The 19,654-nt window shown below is 41.8% G+C and overlaps 1 protein-coding gene across 5 annotated transcripts in view; it reads right to left on the bottom strand.

Annotated features, from left to right (window-relative positions):
* Positions 1–17,860, bottom strand: part of PPP4R1 (protein phosphatase 4 regulatory subunit 1) — a 63,038-nt gene extending 45,178 nt beyond the window's left edge. Inside the window, exons 1-3 of one of the 5 annotated variants that reach the window (XM_059474174.1) lie at positions 17,718–17,860; positions 17,405–17,449; positions 2,781–2,865 (exon numbers count right to left, since the gene is read on the bottom strand). In XM_059474174.1, the coding sequence (XP_059330157.1) occupies positions 2,781–2,865; positions 17,405–17,449; positions 17,718–17,724 (137 nt within the window). In that variant the 5' untranslated portion in view covers positions 17,725–17,860. Of the gene's footprint in view, positions 1–2,780; positions 2,917–17,189; positions 17,250–17,404; positions 17,450–17,717 lie in introns of those variants that run through there. The other 4 variants (XM_059474159.1, XM_059474193.1, XM_059474184.1 and 1 more) reach the window with 4 other exon arrangements.
* Positions 17,861–19,654: the final 1,794 nt, after the last annotated feature.

Here is a 19,654-nt window from a genome sequence, read left to right as displayed (position 1 = left end):
ATCATCCTTGTATGTATATACACACACCAGTGCTACCAGACACAAGAAGATTCTGTGTTCCAGGGTGATGGCTTTGGCTTTCTGCTCAACATCTACTCTTGCTGCAATGTGATGGTGGATTATTAAGGCATATCCTAGAGATGCTTCTCAAATCTGAACTAAAAGCTGCCTCTTCAATAGTCACACCACAGCCAGACTCTCACTTGCCTTATTTTGCAGACAAAAAATTTTTTGTAATATTTGTTAGGTTCCCCTCCATTCTCATAGGCAACATCTGTGGTGCTCATGAGCAACACCTAAACCAGTAAAAATGTAAAACATAACATACCAAAAGTTGTCACAAAGCAAAACCTTCCACCACTTGGGAAGCTGTTAAAGGATCCCCTGCTTCTCTCTCACTTTCAGTTAACCCTATGAGAAATCTTACATATTTAAACAAAGAAGACATTGCTATTTCCAAGCCTTATCTCCTCAAATTTTTTAGGACACAGACACTGATTCATTTCCATCTCAGAACAAATGGCTGAAAAATCATGAGCACTCAAGGAATCCACTTAAAGGAGACTAGACTTTTGCAGCAGTTGTTAAAAATCCCTTCACTTTAATCATTCAATACAATCACAGACTGCAAATATGCTGCATAGGTAGGCGATTAACCAGACAGAAAAGGATAATAAAACCAAATGCAAAGAGAAATAATACCTAAAATGAAACTTAAAGATTAAAACCTCCCATACTAAAAGCAAATTCATTCAATTAAAGGGGGAAAAACATCTGACCCTAATTTACCCAGATTCAATGATTATGTTTCAAGAATTTGGAATGTGTAATATGAAGCTCCCACAGAAATGCAGGTTCAAGGTCACAGAAACAACTGAAACATTATTAACTCAATCATAGCATTTTAAAACTTTTAAACTACTCATTAGTAATTGGATGTGCTGATACCATACTAAGACATAGGAATAAACAAATGTAATTGAATTAATCTTTTTCATGTTAAATGCTCCAGTTCCTCTGCTTAGCAGAAATCCCTCCTATTATTCTGAGACTGACTAATGCTGAATCATCATAAACTGACTGCAGTAGTCACTATCATTTATTGTGATCTAAGTGCTACTCAGTTATACCACTAATAATTATAATTTGCTATTTCCTGTATTTTCTAATGCTACATAACAATAGGCCTACAAAGAAAGCTAGGATTAAAAAACATGTTTGTACCAGCAAAAATAATCCAAACAAGCAAACACAGGGGAAAAAAAATCAGGAAAAACTAGTTACTCCAACCACCTTTCCCTGTAGGAAAGCACAGGATGCATAAAGCTGGACAGAGCAATTAAAAGGATTCCCAGTTTATGCATGCCCATATCCAATGCAATCCATACTGAGAAATCACCATTTTTTCTTAGGCGGGCAAGTAAGATATTAGGAACAGCACTGTTGGTTAAAATTCAAGATACACAACTTGAGTTTCTGAAGATACACAACTTGAGTTTTTGAGTTTGTTCTCCTTCCTACTGGCTTTTATTATATAATTGTCACCTGGAGACCTGAAAGCTCCTCTTCCCTCCCTCCCCATGAAAAGTCAAAACATGCAAAAACTCTCTCCTGGTAGCATAAGTGTCCATTTCATCTCAAATTGTAAAATACAGCAATTTTGGATTTTAGGAAAAAACAAAATTTGAAAATGATGCATATTTCAGAAGTTATATGTGCATACAGGTTTATGCAGGTTATAACAAGAGAAACCATTCTGCAATTTTCAGCTTTGAGTCAATGGTATGTTCACACACGTAGTGAGCAATTTTAAGTACAGTTCACGTGACTTAAGTTAAGAACAGGGCTAAATCCTTTCCAAACCCAAGCCATGAACAACAAAACAGAGGCTATCCTATTGGGTGGTTGATCACAGACTTTGCTTCTGCACATTACTGTATTAAGAATTCAGCATTAAAGCAAACACACTTCATTAAAAGCTTACTTGAAGCCCAAACTAAACCATGTTCAAATAAAATACCAGCAAATCTCAATGTTAACATATTTTATACATTTCTGTGATCATGTTACCATTTACAGTTCCAATTAAAATAAACTATGGGCTTGAATTTCTCCATTTGAGTGCAGAGCGTCTGAGTGCAAGAGGATGGGGTGGGATGTGTGTCTGTCTGAAGTATGCTGAAATACTTGTGCTTTTAAATGAAACAACCATCTCAGTGGCATCTCATTACAGAAATAAAAAGGGGAAAATGCAGAACACAGTATTAACTGGGCAAGTTCACTTTCAATAACCAGAAGCAGCAATACTCAAGCTGTAAACTACAGAGGAGCTTGATTCTGAAATAAAGTTCTTGGATTTCTCCTGGCAATCTCTTGGCTGTTCATTATGCTCTCCTGACCATTCATGAAGTATTTTCTTAAACTTACTTTCACACAGAGTTATGGATGGAGTTTACTATCACCTTACAGTCCTGTGCCAACAGGAATGTTAGCATCTGCAAAAGAACCTAAATTATGTCTCCAATTAAGGAAGAAGTTCAAGAAGTCCTTTGCTACAGTTGCTTAAAAGGTGAACTAATGTTTTTGTGTTATCATTAATATTTTGCTCCTTTTAAATAGGAGGTACATGAGCAAACAGAAGGAGGGGTGGAAACTGAAGTTTCATAAAGGTGTTGGGTTTTTTGAAATTATTTGTATTCCATGCAAATTAGCTTCAGTCAGATCTGAATCAGATGAATAGTTTGCATACCATTAGCCAGACAGACATTTAAAAAGCATACCTGTTAAATATGTTCTCACTTGCAGCGTACTTGTCCAATCTTCCCAAAGGCGTCAACATCTCATCTTGTGAGACAAAGTCCAGGGCTGAAGGTATAATAATCACATCAGACTCTGAGCTGTAGTCATCCACACCAACTATCAGAGACATCAGAAATATTCCTTATAATCACAGTAGTTTGACACTAAAATGATGTCTGTTTTTGGTCTGAAATACAGAAATCTAGGCAAGGTCCCATTGACAACATATTTAGTAACTGCATCACATTGTTCCCACCAGCTTCCCCAGCCCCCATGAAGTCTTTTCTATAAGTGTGACTGATGATGTATAAATGAATATTGAGTCATTTTCTCTAAGTTCCCAAGTAAGATTCATCACTAAACTTCCTGAGTATTTTTATACCTTGTATTTTTCTCAAGCAAATTACTTTTATCCAATTGTAAAGTCAGCTTTTTTTTGAAGACACAAACTCAAATCATAGCTGCAGGTAGCCCAAAGTTTACACAACGTGATCTAACAGACCAAAAAGACTTTGTTCCAAAACAGAAAAATCTAAACTAAGCATGTCAAAAAAAATCAGAGCATGTTGCTAGATCTGGCTACCAAATAAAATGGGCACAAGTCACTTCAATTACTGCATAATTATTAACCAGCAAATCATCAGGGAACTTCATATACAACATTTATCAACATAGAACCAAAGAAGTGGAAGGAAATCCAATCCTGTTCTGCAGAGCTGCTTGAGAATGAAGATTTGAATTACCACCTTTTTAGTTTCTGTATGCCTTCAAAACTGCTCTAAAACTCGGGCTCATAGCAAACACACACTTCTGGCTGCAAATGAGATCACCTGTTGGAAAGGTCACCTCCATAAGTGCTGAAAATACAACACTACACTACCCCTACTCTTCAGTCTCCCTGCAATGCCTTTTCATAACTTGCAAATAGAGAAGAACAGAAAACAGACCTAGAAGTCCAACAACAACTTTTTTTAAATGAACTCTACAAAAGGAAGAAAAAAACATTATTGTCCTCTACCTTCCACAAATTTATGCTGTGCTATATAAATTGCTTACCAAATAGTGTGTCATTATTTTCGACATTCAGAATACATAAACAGCTACCACTGCCCGAACATCTTCCTTACTGCACTTCAAATGTCAAAAGACAAACACTGAGCTCTGGGACAGTTATATTTTTAGACATAAACTAAGGTAATGGCACCCTTTTAAAAACTAAGTAATTATCCCATTTTCTGTATAGGGAATCTATGGACATCAACTGATCCCGTCCTTGCACAAAAGACCAGACTTTGCAGTTGCTGATAGGACATGAAATTCTTGCCAGAAATCAAAAGAAAAAGTGATGGGGAAAGAGCAAGAGAGTAAGAACAATCTAAGAGATGGGAGAAAGGAAGAAAGTGTACTAGGAGCCAAAGGAAATGGAAGAGCAATCTGAGAAGGGGAATTAGTGGTGTTAGATATTTGTAAGGTAGAGGATAGAATAACAAACTGCAGGGGGAGGAAGGGAAGGCTGAAAAGAAAGATCAGCTGCAAAAAGCTATTGCAACACAAAGGGAAAGTGTTTAGCAACTCCAGGTTTACATAACTGTTTGAACTTGTGTTTGGTTTGGGTTTGTGGGTTTGTTTGGGTTTAATTTTTGTTGTTTAGTTTGGGCTTTTTGCAAGAATCTGTTTTATTTTCGCAGGAAGTGGGAGGCGAGTAAAAATGAACTCATAGTGCAAGCTAGGACTTTATGCCAGGTTAAGTTAACAAGGAACAGGCTCCATCCTTTCACAGGCTCATAGGCCTTTAATTCAACCTACAAATCCAACTGAAAGCAGGGATTTTTCTGTGTTTTTAGTTCTGCCATCTCACACCTAGACTATTTCAGTGGAAGAGATCTTCAACTATCATCCAGTCTGACTGCCCAACCACCTCAGGGCTGACCAAAAATTAAATCACTTCCTTCTCTACTTCCCATTCTCAGGAATCTACAGAAAGTGATGAAGTCACCCCTCAGCCTCTTTCTCTCCAAACCAGACAGTGAAATTACTTCTATGACAGGGTCCTATTTTTCTATTTCAGTGTCTGTTAATCATATTGTAAATTTAAAAACATAAAGAAACTATGTCAAAATAACAACATAAAATAACTATACTGCTGACAATAGTTACTCAGCTATCAAACTCACGAATACAAAAAAATAAAATGCTGACCATTACACGCACCACCAATTTTACTCACTCAATTTCCCTGTTCTAAACCTCAGTCTTGTTCTATGTTCCTCCTTGTACCCTCTACATTTATTTTTCTACAATTTTTGTCTTATGAAACCAGTTAAGTCAATCCAACTTCTAAATCAACTCTATATCAGATGTAAATACCAATGATAAAAAATAGAAACATCTGCTTACAATTTATCTGTTTGATGTCTCCTACTAGTTCATACTGTGAATGGTGTGAATTTTGCTTTGCTGAGTTTATGAATTGTAAAATTAGGCTTAGCACTACATTGAGCTTGATGTGCCTCTGCTACCAAACAACATTTATTATTTAAATAATTCCAGCATCTCAGCTCATAGTCACAGAAGAGATCATTCCAATGACAGCATCTTGATTAACACAACTATAATACAGGGAAGAAAAGCGTGGTAAAAATAAATCAATCAGCACATGAAGTATTACAGTTCTAGTAAAGTGCTGTTACAGTTACATTACATACTTATTTTCATTTCACAAAATCTGTGCAAGCCAAAAGATACAGTCCATTCTAACAAAGAACTCCCATTCCAACAAAGCCCCTCATGTGGATGCTGGTCTTGAGTTACCACAAACATCAATCACCAACACCTGACCACTCCTCACCTAAAATGCATGAAGGACATATTTTGCATTATTCAATTAACCAAGTCACTGTGCTTTTCCCTCCACATTACACCAAAACAGTGACCAAAAAGGCTGTTAACTGAATATTGCCTCTTCAGCCCTACTCTGCTTTCCACCCAGCTTTGAGCACTTGACTAAGTACTACAGGACCTCCTGTGAATTTTACCAATGCAAGGCACACCCCTAGACAACACAAGTGTACTGATTTTGGCTGAGGCAGCAATAAAGTTCTGCACAGTACCTTATATGGGGATACTTTGCACATTTCCAACCTATTCACTGGGAGGACATCATGAGGAATAGAAAAGGTCCTGACAGTGTTTAAGCCCTGTCTTCAACAGTAACTAGCACATCAGTGATTAATCAACACTAGTTTCAGCACAAATCCAAAACATTGTCCCAGATAAGGTATTATAGAGAAATTTAACTCTATGCTGGTCAAAACCATAAAAATTTTGCCTAATTCAAATGCAGAACACACAAATTTCTTCCCACTTCAGAGTGAGGAGCAGGTAACAGGGTCATGTACTACTTATCTACTGCAGAAAAACGGTGGGTAAATTTTCTTATTTTTCTCCACTTTTTCAAACAGGTACAAGTCTGGACCAAATCCACAGAAAGCATATATGCTACAAGACACCACTGAAAACTATTGCTAGTGCAGAGCCTTTACTACCTTCTAATCTGGTCTTACGTGCTCACATGTAAGCATGCAAAAGTAGAGCTAGAGAAAACAGGAGTTTCCATCAGAACACGCTATCCCAGGAGTTCAAAGACACAAGTGGTGTCAATTGCACAACGATGTCAAAAGCAACCACAGTGCTTCTATTTCCATACATTCAAGTACCAATGCAGAGCAAAATAAATACACTCATAGTTTATCTAGACAAAGTTTGCAAGTTTCTCTTCAAAACTCTACACAATGACTGCCAAACACAAGGAAGCACCATATAACAACACAGGCACTGCCTTTTGCCTCCATGTCTGACTGCCATTAACTTCTGTGGGATCACAGAAGCCAAGTAACTTCTCCTCTGTGCACCGTCATGTTCCTATCAAAACATTTGAGTGTTTTTTTGTAGAAGCTGCTCAAGCTTGTCTATCTATCTTGCATCTGGTCCATACTGTACTGTGTGAAAATATATATTAACATTCCCTGCTTTAAGCTCTCCTGTTTCCCTTAAGCTCCCCTAGTTTTATGGCAAGGACACAATAACGTGACAGAGTTATTAACTAATGTGAACTATACAGCAATCTTGCTGAGGCACACTACATTTAGGGGTGCTTAGTCAACCACTGCCAAGCTTGGCTGAGCATACAACAACAAAACAGAGGGCCATTTAAAACTCAGTCCCCTATAAAACCACAGCCTCTAGGCCAATTTTCAAGGGAGTTGGTTTTTCTACTACATATATTCCCTGATAGTATCTTTCACAAAGGTCTCTCATGCTGAATCTTTTACAGAGAGGTGCACAAAATCACATTTGGAAAACATAACTACTGTTTTTTCTTATTTAATAATGCAGGAACAATTCTCTGCCACAGACTGCTCAGTAATGAGGCCTATATGTATTCTTCTTGTTCTTCTGTATTTCCTATGAGCCCTATAGCAGAAATATATTCTTCTTTGTTTTGGCATAGAAACTCAGTGACAAGAAGTCTATTTAAAAAAAATAAGCAACTTTCAATTCTGAAAGCTGAAAAACAAACAGCTTTAAGGATTCAAGATTTCCAGCTAATATTAACAGTTCTCTCATTTTATCTTCTGTATCCCCAAAGAGTTCTCATGATCTATTGCAAAAACTATGTGGTAGACATATCTACTAAAATGGACAAACTTTTATTCAATTTTAGTATAAGCTACTTATTATGCTCTACATCAACTGTTACCATATAGACATTCAGGATAATACAGCACTTATGTGCAGAAAGAACTGAGTTCTGTTCTGCTGTTCAGGCAAGTAATTTTTCTGCTTAACTGTAAAGCAAGAACTGTAATCTTATGAGCCCAGACATTTGATACCATGACCACAAAATAACAGCAGCAGGTTTTATTCTAAATTACTGCCTTCCATGCTACAAGAGAATAAATCCACCTTAGGTTCAGACTTCTGCAGAACACAAGTAGTATTCTCAGCCTTTCAATATTGTAAACACATTCATTTCTATGTAACTTTCTATAAGAAACATAATTTTGTATCTGATGTGCTGCAAAGAGAAATTCAGCTCAGCATGAGCACTAATGCTTAAGCATCTGCATTTGCTCACAGCTGAACTCACTACTCTTAACTCTTTCCTAGGGCACAAGGAAAGAGTGCTCTGAGCAAAGAGTGCTCTAACTGTTCTAAGGTCCCAGCTCTGGTTCTGTGATGACAGCACAGACCCATCAGTGATATTATTTCAGATTAATTTGCTGCCACATATTTATTGCACTGCTTCAGTAACATTAACCAACAGCTATTGCAATTGCAATCACACCAATTTTACAAAATGTGCTTGTCATGCTGAATTCTACCATGCTGCCTGCCCCATCCAGGCATCACTCACTGGTCATCACAGAACCCACCATCACAAAGCAGGAGCTGTTTTTCCCATGAGACACTTAAAACCTACTTTCTCTGTTTTCCTCCTGCTGTAGTCTGAGACTGAAAATGCAACTGAGAAGCCACAAGATGTATGATTCTACTAGGCAAATATCATCACTGGAAGTGATAATGTTAGATTCCAGCCTACCTACCATATTAGCAGAAATAAGAACCACTGTTCTTCTCCTTCTGTGTTTCTCCCCTAAATTAGCCCGTCAAACCATGGAGCACTATCAGACTTGAGCCTCTTATCAATGTCAAGTTACCACATCTGCATGCACAGACTTTGTTGTCTGAACTCCAAGTTTAGCAGGACTGGGTTTGGGGGCTGGGCAGAAGGAATAGAGAGGAAGGAGCAAGGAAGAAGGTAAGAAAGCTGGAAATGCAAAGCAGCTCTGATGCAATTACCACATTAGCTCCTATGCAGCACTTTGATAGCAGAGTTTGCTAACAGCTAGAAGCACAGACACAGCAAAGGCCTTCACAAAAAGATAGCTATCAAGCTGCCACAGGAGCAGCATTTCTCATCAAGCATCAGAAGAAACAAGGGGCAATACAAAATTCTTTATGCAAGGAGAAAAGGTGGAGCTACACCAAGTTTGCTTCTTTCAGGCATGTGGAAGCAGCATTGAAAATCCTGATTTGCTGGGAACAAAAGGAATAGTTCTCTCTCATATTGCTCGAATGCACCTTCTACAGACTAACAGTTTGACCTGCAACAAATGCTGCTCCAGAGGAAACTGAAACAAAGAGAAGGACATCCAAGCTACCAGTTAAAGCAACCAACAGTTTATATTCTGTCTGCCTATTTCCTGTAGGGAGCATGTCACGCCCATCACCAAGGCACTCAAGTTCCCTGCTATTTAAATCCCTGTCTTCTACCCCTTCCAAACAACTGCATGCACTTAAGAATTGTGGAATGAGGTTGGAATGAAGAAAAAGCCAGCCACTGCAAGCAGGAAGCTCCTCTAAGGTACTTTTTTCTCCTCTACAAGGTCATTGCTGTGAAAGAAGGGTATCCCTTTTCTCTCAGCAGAGCACTGCTGTACATGGGATTTTTAACTGACCTCATGACTGACCAAGAATTTTGTAGCACTGGGAGGAAAATCCTACTTTCACCTTCAACCAACACGTTCTCTCTGGTCCTACCACAACGGGACACGTGCATTCACTGCACTACAGGCCATGCTCAAATTCTGCCACACAACTGGGTATCTGGTACACACAATACCACCAAGTTCAAACTATATGTGCCTTAACACTGGACCAACTAAAAGGAAGAGAGACGTGAAGCAAGCAGCTGAAGCTCAAACACTCCAAAGTGTTGTGCAAGCTTTGCAATGCTTGATGTGACACCCTGAGTTACAATACATCAGCTACCAAGTGCTGTTCCACTGTGCAGGGACTTTGACAGCATCACTGCAGTAACTAAAATACCCTTACTTGGGCTGAAAGCTGCAGAGAAGGCAAGCCCTACAACTGAGACATCCATAAACTATAAAACATGGCTTTGCAACATGAATCTCTTTCAACTTTCTAACTGCACTTTTCCTCTCTCTGCTTAAATCCCAGACAATGTTCTTGAGACACTGCTTGACAGCTTTTAAAACCCTAGGTGAGATAATCATCTGTGTTTCCTGGGGACATAGAGAAATTTCTGTTGCAACTCTCCACACTCTTCCTGTCTGTGCTCAGTATAAATTCTAAAACTGGTCTATGGGAGAAGGTTGAGCAGGACAGAATGCAGTGGATTCACTCTTAGAGAAAAAGTATGAACATGGTTGGGGTGTTCACGGGTGCTCATTTAAATGCAATTTAATGTTAACATTACTTGCACAAGCAGGCATCCCTACAGACTAATCAAGCTGTTCCTCCTGTAGGCTAGAGAGGAAGGAAAAGGTAGTCTCTCCTCCATTCAAATATTTGGGAACTGCTCAGGCACTATGGCAACAACACAAAAAAAACTCCCTAAGCGGATTTGTTTATCAGAGAAAAATGTTTCAACAGCCTGCAATATCACTCACATACCATGTCGATTTTACACATTAATCTATTTAGCTTTTCCAGAAACTGTACAGAGAATAACCCATATTTATGCTACTATTTGCCTCTCTATTTTCTTTACCTTAAATACAGTAAGAAAAACCACCAAACCAGTAGTGTCAAGTGTCAGTGGTGTTGTTCCACTGTTGCAAACAAACACCCCTCACAAACATATTCTGACACTTTTTTAACCTATCCAGTAGGGTTTTAACACCCTACTGCCAGAAAGAGCTGCAGCATCCCTCTAACCAAGGAACAGCCACATTAGTTTCTCTTATACTGTACCTTCTAAAGCAGATAGAGGAGAATTCATATTCTGGGAACCTTTAGGAGCAGCTGTCCCTGGCTTGCTCTTCCAAAGAGGGAACTGTTCCTCCAGCTCTCAGAGCAGAAGCTATCCTCTCATCCAGTTCTGCTCATGTAATAACTCTTGCAATGAAAACCTCCTGCCCACACAGAGGGAAAGCCTTAGCAGCAAAAGGTATACACAGGAAAGAAAAGCATTTCAGCTTCAACACACTGCAGTCTGCCAGCTCCACAATAGGTCAGCAGTCAGAAATAAATGCAAGCACCAAGGTTTCACTATCTTAAGCCGAGGATTTTGAACATTTCCAGCTCCTTCGTGACTCTTTCAGTCCCTCTGTTTTTTAGCTGCAAGTGGGAGAGAGAGGGAGAAGGAGGAGAATATCCAAAGCCCTGGAAGATAAATCATAAGACAATGAAAAAAAAAAAAAGCTGGCAACCTTAACTGAGGATCCCTGCCAGAGATGGGATAATAAAAGTTGGCTGGTGAAAAGCACATTCCCACATCAGAAGTGATGCTAGTGGCCTCAGAAAGCTGAAAGCCTAGAAAATTACTTCTTCAATCCTCTACTAGGTGTAATGGAGGAAAAATGTGCAGCTGCACGAGAAAGGTTCGTTAGCCTACATCAAATCAAGCACAATCCCTTCCTCACATCATCTTCTTTTCTCTAGGATCCTAAGAGGTAGCTGGAGAAAGAGAGGCTAACCATTACCCACCTGAGCCCACTAGCACCAGAATTCCATGGGGACACAGCCATCCACCTGAGTCTCCCAGCTTCTATGAGGGTCGATCACCACATTAAAAGAGAAAGAAATGAACTGAAGTGTTGGGAGAATGAAACCCTGCTCTCCAGGGAAAACAAGTATGCTTCATCAGCATTAAGGAACCGTTATTGGATTCCCAAAGGAGCAGAATCTCAGTCACACCACAGAACTGATTCCAATCACTACAGAAAGTCTGCCAGTAATTTCTGTTATTACTTTTCTGCAGTGCTTAAATGCCAACCCAGTAACTCAAACTATCTCAGCACTCTCACCAGAGCTCAGACTCTGATGGGACCACAAGGTCAGTACTGCAACAGGGCATCTGAACCTCATGTTGGAAATTTAGCTGTACTCAAAGCTGGAATAAAGTCTAAGAGGGCACAATGTGCAGCCTATACAAAACAACTACCAGCACAACAAAATCTGCTAGTTCTTATTCTGTGGTGAAGGAACAAAGAAGCCATAGAGCAAAAGCTTCTGATATTACTATGTACAGCTGTGGGAGAGGGAAGGTGAATTTTAATACGCTGAATGCGTGTTATGCCAGCATAATTCACTACCAGAGAATAAAAACTACTACACAGCATCAAGCTGTGACTGTGATTTGACACCCCAGGGAAATACAGACTGATTTTATAAAAACAAAACAACAACAAAGGAAAAAACAACTTTTTTTTAAACTTATATTATCATTTAAAAGGTTAAAAAATTTAAATTACCTTTCATTTGGAAAGAGATTTGTGCCCGACCCTAACTCTAAGAGAATAATTTAATTAAAAGCATTCAACCAACACAAGCTCACTGCTAATGCCAGATGATTTGCTCATCACCTGGAAAAAGAACATAGCATCAATGATAAAACAGCTTTTGACATCTGCAGATGCACAAAGAGAATTTTCTTCAGTTCAGCTAAAAAAGTGTTTCACTCACTGAGAAGCCTGCTGGGAGGAGAAGCTAGGAAGACCTGTCCTCCCTTTTTAATCAATGGGAAAGAACTCAAAAATAGAGCTATGTTGGATCATCACTACTCTGTTTTTAGTTTTTAGAACTGTTTCATCCACTAGTAAAATCCAAACAGTAACATTAGATTTGCCAATTGCAAGAACTACCTTATTGCTAAAGAAATAAAGCAATAAACGCTATAGAAAACAAGTTTACACACAAGAGTTTGTATATGTGTATGTATATGAAAAACCCCTTTAACAGTTCTAAACAAGAAATGTCTAAACAATGTGTAGATATTAAAACTCAATCTTATGCATTTTTAGTTAAAACATCTGGAAACTAAGGGTACAGAAAAAGGAAATTCACCATTATCAGCATGGTAAAAGCTAAAGTTTCAGAATTTGGGTAAGCTACATAACCACCAAAGCATACACATATACTTGCAACTACCAGAAGTCCTGCCACTGCATGCAAATACAGCTATCAGCTACCACTAACAAAGACTTTTTCCAAAAACAAATGTAAAACAGTATTAAAAGCAGTTATCAGATCCAAATTTCTTTTCTCTCCTGATTTAAATCACAATTAAAATAACGAGTTGAATAAAGCTATCCCTTCCCAAATCTGAATCCTAATTGCAGATGGCTCTATTTTTCAGAGCACACATCCTGCACACATCAATGGTCAGACTGAAAGCCATCAGCATCATGGTACATTTCATTTCATTTCATTTATCTGGACTGATCAGCTCAGCCTCCAGAAACAGCCAGGGGAGGGGGAACACCAACTGTCTGGCAAGAGCCATAAAGAACACCTCATTTTCCACAAGCCCACGTTCGCTTCTCAACCATTTTTGCTGCCTATTTTCTTTTCTTTTCTGTACTTATCTTAGACAGTTATACTACTCTGTTTTGATTTTGTAGGTACAAAACAAAAGATTTGAATAAAAGCCAAATTTCCCCTGACTTTTTGTACACTGTGCAAGATTTCAGACAGAAGAGTGAGGAAATCAACAATCCAAGTAGTGGGATGGAGATTCTTCCTCAGGCTTCCACTTTGAATTTTTTTAATTTTCACTCTATTGTCTTTAGAGTGAGGTGCCTTTATTCTTTTTGTCCTTTAATGGATAATATCACACATGGATTCTTCTTAGCTTTATCTTTACATAAATGAAATGCAATTGTATGTTCCTTATTTAGGGGGATTAGAGTCAATTAAGTTGTCTTTCATGAAAGAACTCACATCTAGGAATTAATTTTTCTTTTCTAGCATTCAGTATGTTTAGCCAGGGTACACTCACTGTCTTGGTTTTGGGTTATTTTTCCTTTTACTTCAAACAAACAAACAAGGAAAAGCCACTGCCTAAAGAATTCCTGAAGAACCAGAATTTCTTCAATTATTATCACAGCCTTTGACATCAGGAGCTATATCTACAGAAGTGAAATATCAGCTAAAATCAAAATACTGAAATGCCATTTCATTTGCAAGCTATGTAACTACTTAAAGCAATCATCTGTTTAATGTACCAGGCGTAAAGTATGCATTCACCTCAAAAAAAAAAAAATCAGAGCTTTCCAGTGGTTACCAAGCAACCAAGAGCAGAAAAATAATATGAAGCTTTCAAAATAGAAATGCAAACCAAAGCTGAAATTAATTATTTAAAAGTCAATCCAGCCGGTTTATCAACCACTCTCTGAAAGCCTTTCTTATAAAAGCTCTTTTTTAATCTCTGACCTCTTAAACAAATCAACAAAAGGAAGGTTGTTTTTTTTTTAATAGATGCCTTCCACAGCATATATTCTGAAGGTCTCCACTACTCCAACAGCAGATTTACTGCTCCCTGTTGAAATCTAGGAATGTTTCATTAGCTTAAATATTTATCAAGTTTTCTTCAGAGAAAAGGTAAACTTTGTTTCACAAGCAGCCATTAAAACAGTACTCCAAAGAGATAATATTTTACTCTTCTATATTTCAGGTTAATTAGCTTACAACAAGTTGGCATAATGAATGAGGAGAAGAACAAATTGTACAGTTGTGCAAGTTGTTGATTAAACTCCAACTTTCCAGTAAAACACTTGACTCCAGAAACCTCAGAAGACAAAGATCATAACCCAGCTGTTCTTCACTCTGCCTATCCAAAAGACGCACAGATGCTTGGTTCACTACTTTCAGCAGGAACTGTGCACGGCTGTTTGCTCAGCTCCAGGACTTTCTCCTACTGCTTTAGAACATGACCAACAAAAGACAGCTCTTAAGGCACCTTAATGATTCCTCCTTTAGGAGGAAACACTGAATCCCACTGGAAATTCTCATTACCAAAGGGAAAAAAACCCAAAACAATACTACAACAACAAAAAAATGTTCATGATTCAGACTCAAATGTAGGCTCACTGACGAGCTACAGATGAATACCTAATCTAGTGAAATGTCCTGAGTCATATGCACAATCAGAGACCAGCTTCAGATGTCCAAACCAGACCTTGACACATGCATCCAGTCTTAAACACTCCTAGCACATCCTCACAGATGTCCTGCTACTGCTTGGTAACAGATCAGCTAAAAGCCCAAAACTTTACTGAAAACATAGCTCACTTTTCAAAACAGCCAATCAATCAGACTATTTTACATTTATCTGATTCCTCCTCCTAAATTATACAACCAGGACTACAGGTACGCCTGCACGTATTTCTCTCGCATTTGTCTTTAAGTATAGCTTAGCACACTTTTAGCAAGAATGCAGCTGGCAGAATCACACAGACATAAAAGCTGCCAGCACTTCCAGTTTTATCACTATTGCATTCTACTACTTCAGTAATACACCTGTAAACCAGTGTCTAACTCTGCTACTTGAAAGAGCTGCAAACATTTGAAATATTTACAACAGAGGGATAGCGTAGGGTGGGGTTCAGGCAGGAGCTGCAACTTTGTGTCTTATATTTTTAATAGTCTCTTTCATATGTGCAACCAATCAATTGGAAACACTTCCATAATTGTGTAAGACATGTTGTATATGGGTACAAAACACAGCTATTTCAAATAGTGCACAAGAAACAGCACTTTTGATTAGATATGGACAGTCTCCTTGATCTGCATTATTTTTCTTTGGCACACAGACACCACCCAAGAAAAAAATCATGTACAATTTAGAACCATAAAAGCCACTGTGTGACTGAACTACATCCAAACAGCACATATTGATTCATAGAGAGTCCTGTTTTTCTCCTCCAAAAATACCATGCATAAGTATTGAGACATTTGCTTTTATCTACTTCCATCAAAACCTCAGTAATTTTTAATGAGGTTTCAAATCTTTATATTTCTATGGTTTCTGCCTTCAGGATGCTCTCATCTGGACTGAGTGATATCTCCAAGCTTTTTTTTTTTTTCATTTTTGAAGACCATAACAGTAAGACCAGCACCAGGAACCCACAGCTTCTGTCACCCCTCCAATGACTACAGATAACTTTAATTCCTTTCTTACAGTCAACTAAAACCATAATCTAAGTGGGAACTAAAGAATGCACCTTATTTTTTGGTTGTGTGTCCCTTCTGAAAAAGTCCTCTGTAATCACAGAGAGTTTTCAAACAGTGACTTATCACACTGAATTAAAAAAAAAAAAAAAAGCCTGAGGGAAAGGCTCCCTCTTTGTGCAAGGCAAAGCACAATAGGAGCCTTCTAAATGTCAGCTAACAAATGTGAAAAAGAAGATGTATCAGTTAAATCCTGAAAAGTTTAAATAGCTCTCCTCTAAAAATGTAAGCCACAAAACACAAGGTTTTTTCCTGCACTCCAGCCCTGGTGAGAGGATATCCTGCAGACTGCACAGACAACACAACACCTTCAGGCAGCAACCAGGGGTCTGCACACCCACGGCAGGCGCCTGCCTCTACCTCCATTTTCACTTTCCACCCAAAATTCATCCTCCTCTGCTTCCAAGAAACTCCTCAGTATCGACACGATCAACAGACACCTTCTCATCTGAGTAACATCCTAGTCTGCCATGCTAAGGCTTCTCAGCCCCGAGTTAGTAATTTTTGCATCATCCCAGCCACAATTCTGCGACTTTGCACGCTGACATCAACTCTTCTGCACAAATCTCTCCAGCGGGGTCAGGACTCACAGAATCAGCTAGGTGTGAAAACACTTCTGAGATCCTCTCTCCAACCTGTGACCAAATGCCACCCTGTCAATTGCACCATGCCACTGAGTGCCACGTCCACTCTCCGTAAGCACCTCCGGGGACAGCGACTCCACCACCTCAAGCCAGTCAATTCCAATATCCAAGCACCCTGACTCCACCACCTCCTGGCCAGTCAATTCCAATATCCAAGCACCCTTCCTGAGAACAACTCCCTCCTGGTGTCCAGCCTGAGCCTCCCCCGGCGCAGCCTGAGGCCATGGCCTCTCTCCTATCGCTGGTTGCCTGGGAGAAGAGACCGACCCCCACCCGGCCACAAGCTCCGCTCAGGCAGCTGTAAAGAGCAGAAAGGTTCCTCCTGGAGCCTCTTTTCTCCAGGCTAAACATCTCCAGCTCCCACAGCTGCTCCTCACAGGACATGTGCTCCAGACCCTGCACAAGGCAGAGAGAGCTTGAGGGGGAGGGGTGGGAAGGATGGGGGACACAAAAAAAAAAAAAAAAAAAAAAAAAAAACAAAATACAGAGATATAAAAGGAACGAGCAACCCACATGCTGCTGCAGATGGAGCAGCCCTAGCCTCCTCCTGCTCCTCCCCGGCGGCGCCCTGCCGTGCCCGGGCCATGAGGGGACGCCGCCCTGCAAGCAGAGCCTCCCCTGCCTCCATCCCTCCTTCCCCCCCTCCCTCGCTCCCTCCGGGGCGGCCGCTAACGGCGCCCCCGCCCCGCCCGCCGCCCAACGCACCCCGCGGGACCGCCCGGCGCAGCCCCACGCGCGACCGGGACCGGGTCATGGACACCGGGAAGCGCGGAGCACGGCCATGGCTGCTTCTTCCTCCTCCTCCTCCTCCTCCTCCTCCTCCTCCCCGCCGCCTCCCACAATGCACCCTGGGCGCTCCCCCGCGGAAGCCACTTCCTCGCCCGAAAGCCGCCCCGCCGCTCCCCCCCGTCCCCACTCACATCCGTCGATCTCCTCCGGCAGGTCCTCCTCGAGCAGCGACAGATCTGCGGTGGGGGAGACACACACACACACGCACCATGTGCCACTGCGCCGCCGAGCCTCGGGGCCACGCGTGACCCTGCCCCGCCCGCGGGCTGCGCCCCCCCGACGCGACCCGCCCCGCAGCCCCTGCGTTCCGAGCCCGGACAGCGGCGGGCAGCGCTCCCGAAGCCGGGGCGGGGGAGAGGAGAAGGAGGGGGGATAGGGGAGGGAGGGCTGGCGCCTCGCCGGGGAGGCGGCGTGTGCGGGAAGGGGGAGGGGGGCGATGCCTACCCGCCATCTTGCTGCTGCAGCCCCCGCGGGGCGCCCGGCTACATCCAGCCCGCGCCCGGGCGGTGGGAGCGGCGGTGGGAGAGGGCGGGCACCCGTGCGGTCCAGGCCCCGGGCCCGGCGGCGCCTCTCCGCGTCCCCGGGAGAACCGCGCAGGGAGGGAGGGAGGGAGGAGGGAGCGGGCGGAGGAAGGCGGGAGGAGGGGTCTGGGCCGGACACGCTGCCCCCGCCTCCGCCCGGCGGAGCCGCTCTCGCTGCTCGCTCGCTCGCTGAGGCGGCCGCGCCTCCCCTCGCCGCGCTCTGAGTCACGGCCGGAGCCGCCCGGGCTGGCCCTGGGGCTGCGGAGCGCCCGGGCTCGGCCACACGCGCCGGCTCGCTCGCCTGTCCTACGCGCTGCTCCGCCAACTCGGGGCTTGGGCTCGGGCTCCTCCTGCCGCCCGCCGACGGGCTGAGGCGAGGCCACCGAGCTTCCCCTGCCGTGGAGTTTGAGGGGTCACTTGGAGGAAGGGCCCCCAAGGTGCTCCACCGTGGGGGCGCTCCCAGACCCCGTAACGTCGTGGGGTTACCTGGGGAGGAAGGTTTCGTGATCTAGCAGAGCAGAGTGTGGCCAGCAGGTCCGGAGAGGTGATCCTCCTCCTCGGCTGGGCACTGGTGAAGCCGCATCTGCCGTGCTGTGTGCAGTTCTGGGCTCCTCAATACAAGAAAGACAAGGAGCTCCTAGAGAGGGTTCAGTGCAGGGCCACAAAGATTATTGGGAGTCTGGAGTCACAGGAGAGGCTGTGGGAGTTGGGCAATGTTTAGTCTGAAGAAGAGAAGACTGAGAGGGGTTCTCATTAATGCATATAAATATCTCAAAGGCAGGTGGTAGGAAGATGGTTCCAGACTCTTTTCAGTGGTTCCCCGTGACAGGCAGTGGAGCAAGCTGTCATGGAGTCTCTCTCTCTGGAAACATTCAAACCTCACCTGGGTGTGTTCCTGCCTCACCTGCTCTAGGTGACCCTGCCTTGGCAGGGGGTTTGGACCAGATGATCTCCAGAGGTCCCTTCCAAAGCTAATGGTTCTGTGACAGGTAGCCGTGCCACCGCCACTGTGTAGCCCACAAGCATCCTCCTCATGTGAATTGCCAAGTTTCTGCAGCTGGGATCCCATGGCTTGAACACACAGGATATTGCCCCACTGCATTGCTCTGCCTTCTGACTTTTGCTTTAGAAACAGGCAATTTAGGTGTACGTAGACACAAAGGTGCACATGGTTTTCGGCTTTTTTTGGCTGTACCTTTTGGTCACTGCTGATGGTTCTCATTTCAACTGTTTTAATAGATTTTTTCCACTGTAAATTCGAATATTAAAACCGTTGGATGAAACAAATGCTCTATTCAGTTAATAACCAGGGCATTTGATAGAAGAAAGGACCAGTACTGGTACTAGTGCTACCTGGTAATATTACTAGACTCTTCCACAATCTTGTTTTAAGCCTCCATAATAATTGATGAAGTTGTTAATACACAGAAAAGCAGAATAAATTATTTCTTGCTTGTAAAAAAAGATGCGATTTCATTAGCACTGTTTTTAACTGTGTTTGATATTATGTCTTGCAAGCTGCTTTTTAACAATTTTTGGTTTTATTTGGTGAATTGTACAAGGATTAAATTGCCATAGTCATTCATTCTATTTGCCATGGTGAATGAAAATGTGTAATCTTCTTTTAAAATCCATACCTCCCTTTCCTTATAATCTTTTATAACAAGCTCTGTCCTATTTGACACCTGTTCAATCTTTGGATGAGCCACTAGGGCCTACTGGATACTGATTATCTTACATTTTCTTTTGTTCAGATATATAACCTCAAAAGCTGAGTAAATCAAGTAAATTCACCATGACTAAGTTATATGAACCGTGCTATTCTCTGCCAGTGTAATTTAAGAAGAGATTCAGGGGAAA

Source organism: Ammospiza nelsoni, chromosome 1 (assembly GCF_027579445.1).
Source record: "Ammospiza nelsoni isolate bAmmNel1 chromosome 1, bAmmNel1.pri, whole genome shotgun sequence".
Taxonomy (NCBI): Eukaryota; Metazoa; Chordata; class Aves; order Passeriformes; family Passerellidae; genus Ammospiza; species Ammospiza nelsoni.
The sequence above is the reverse complement of the archived record's forward strand: the minus strand, read 5'-3'. Positions and strand labels throughout refer to the sequence as shown.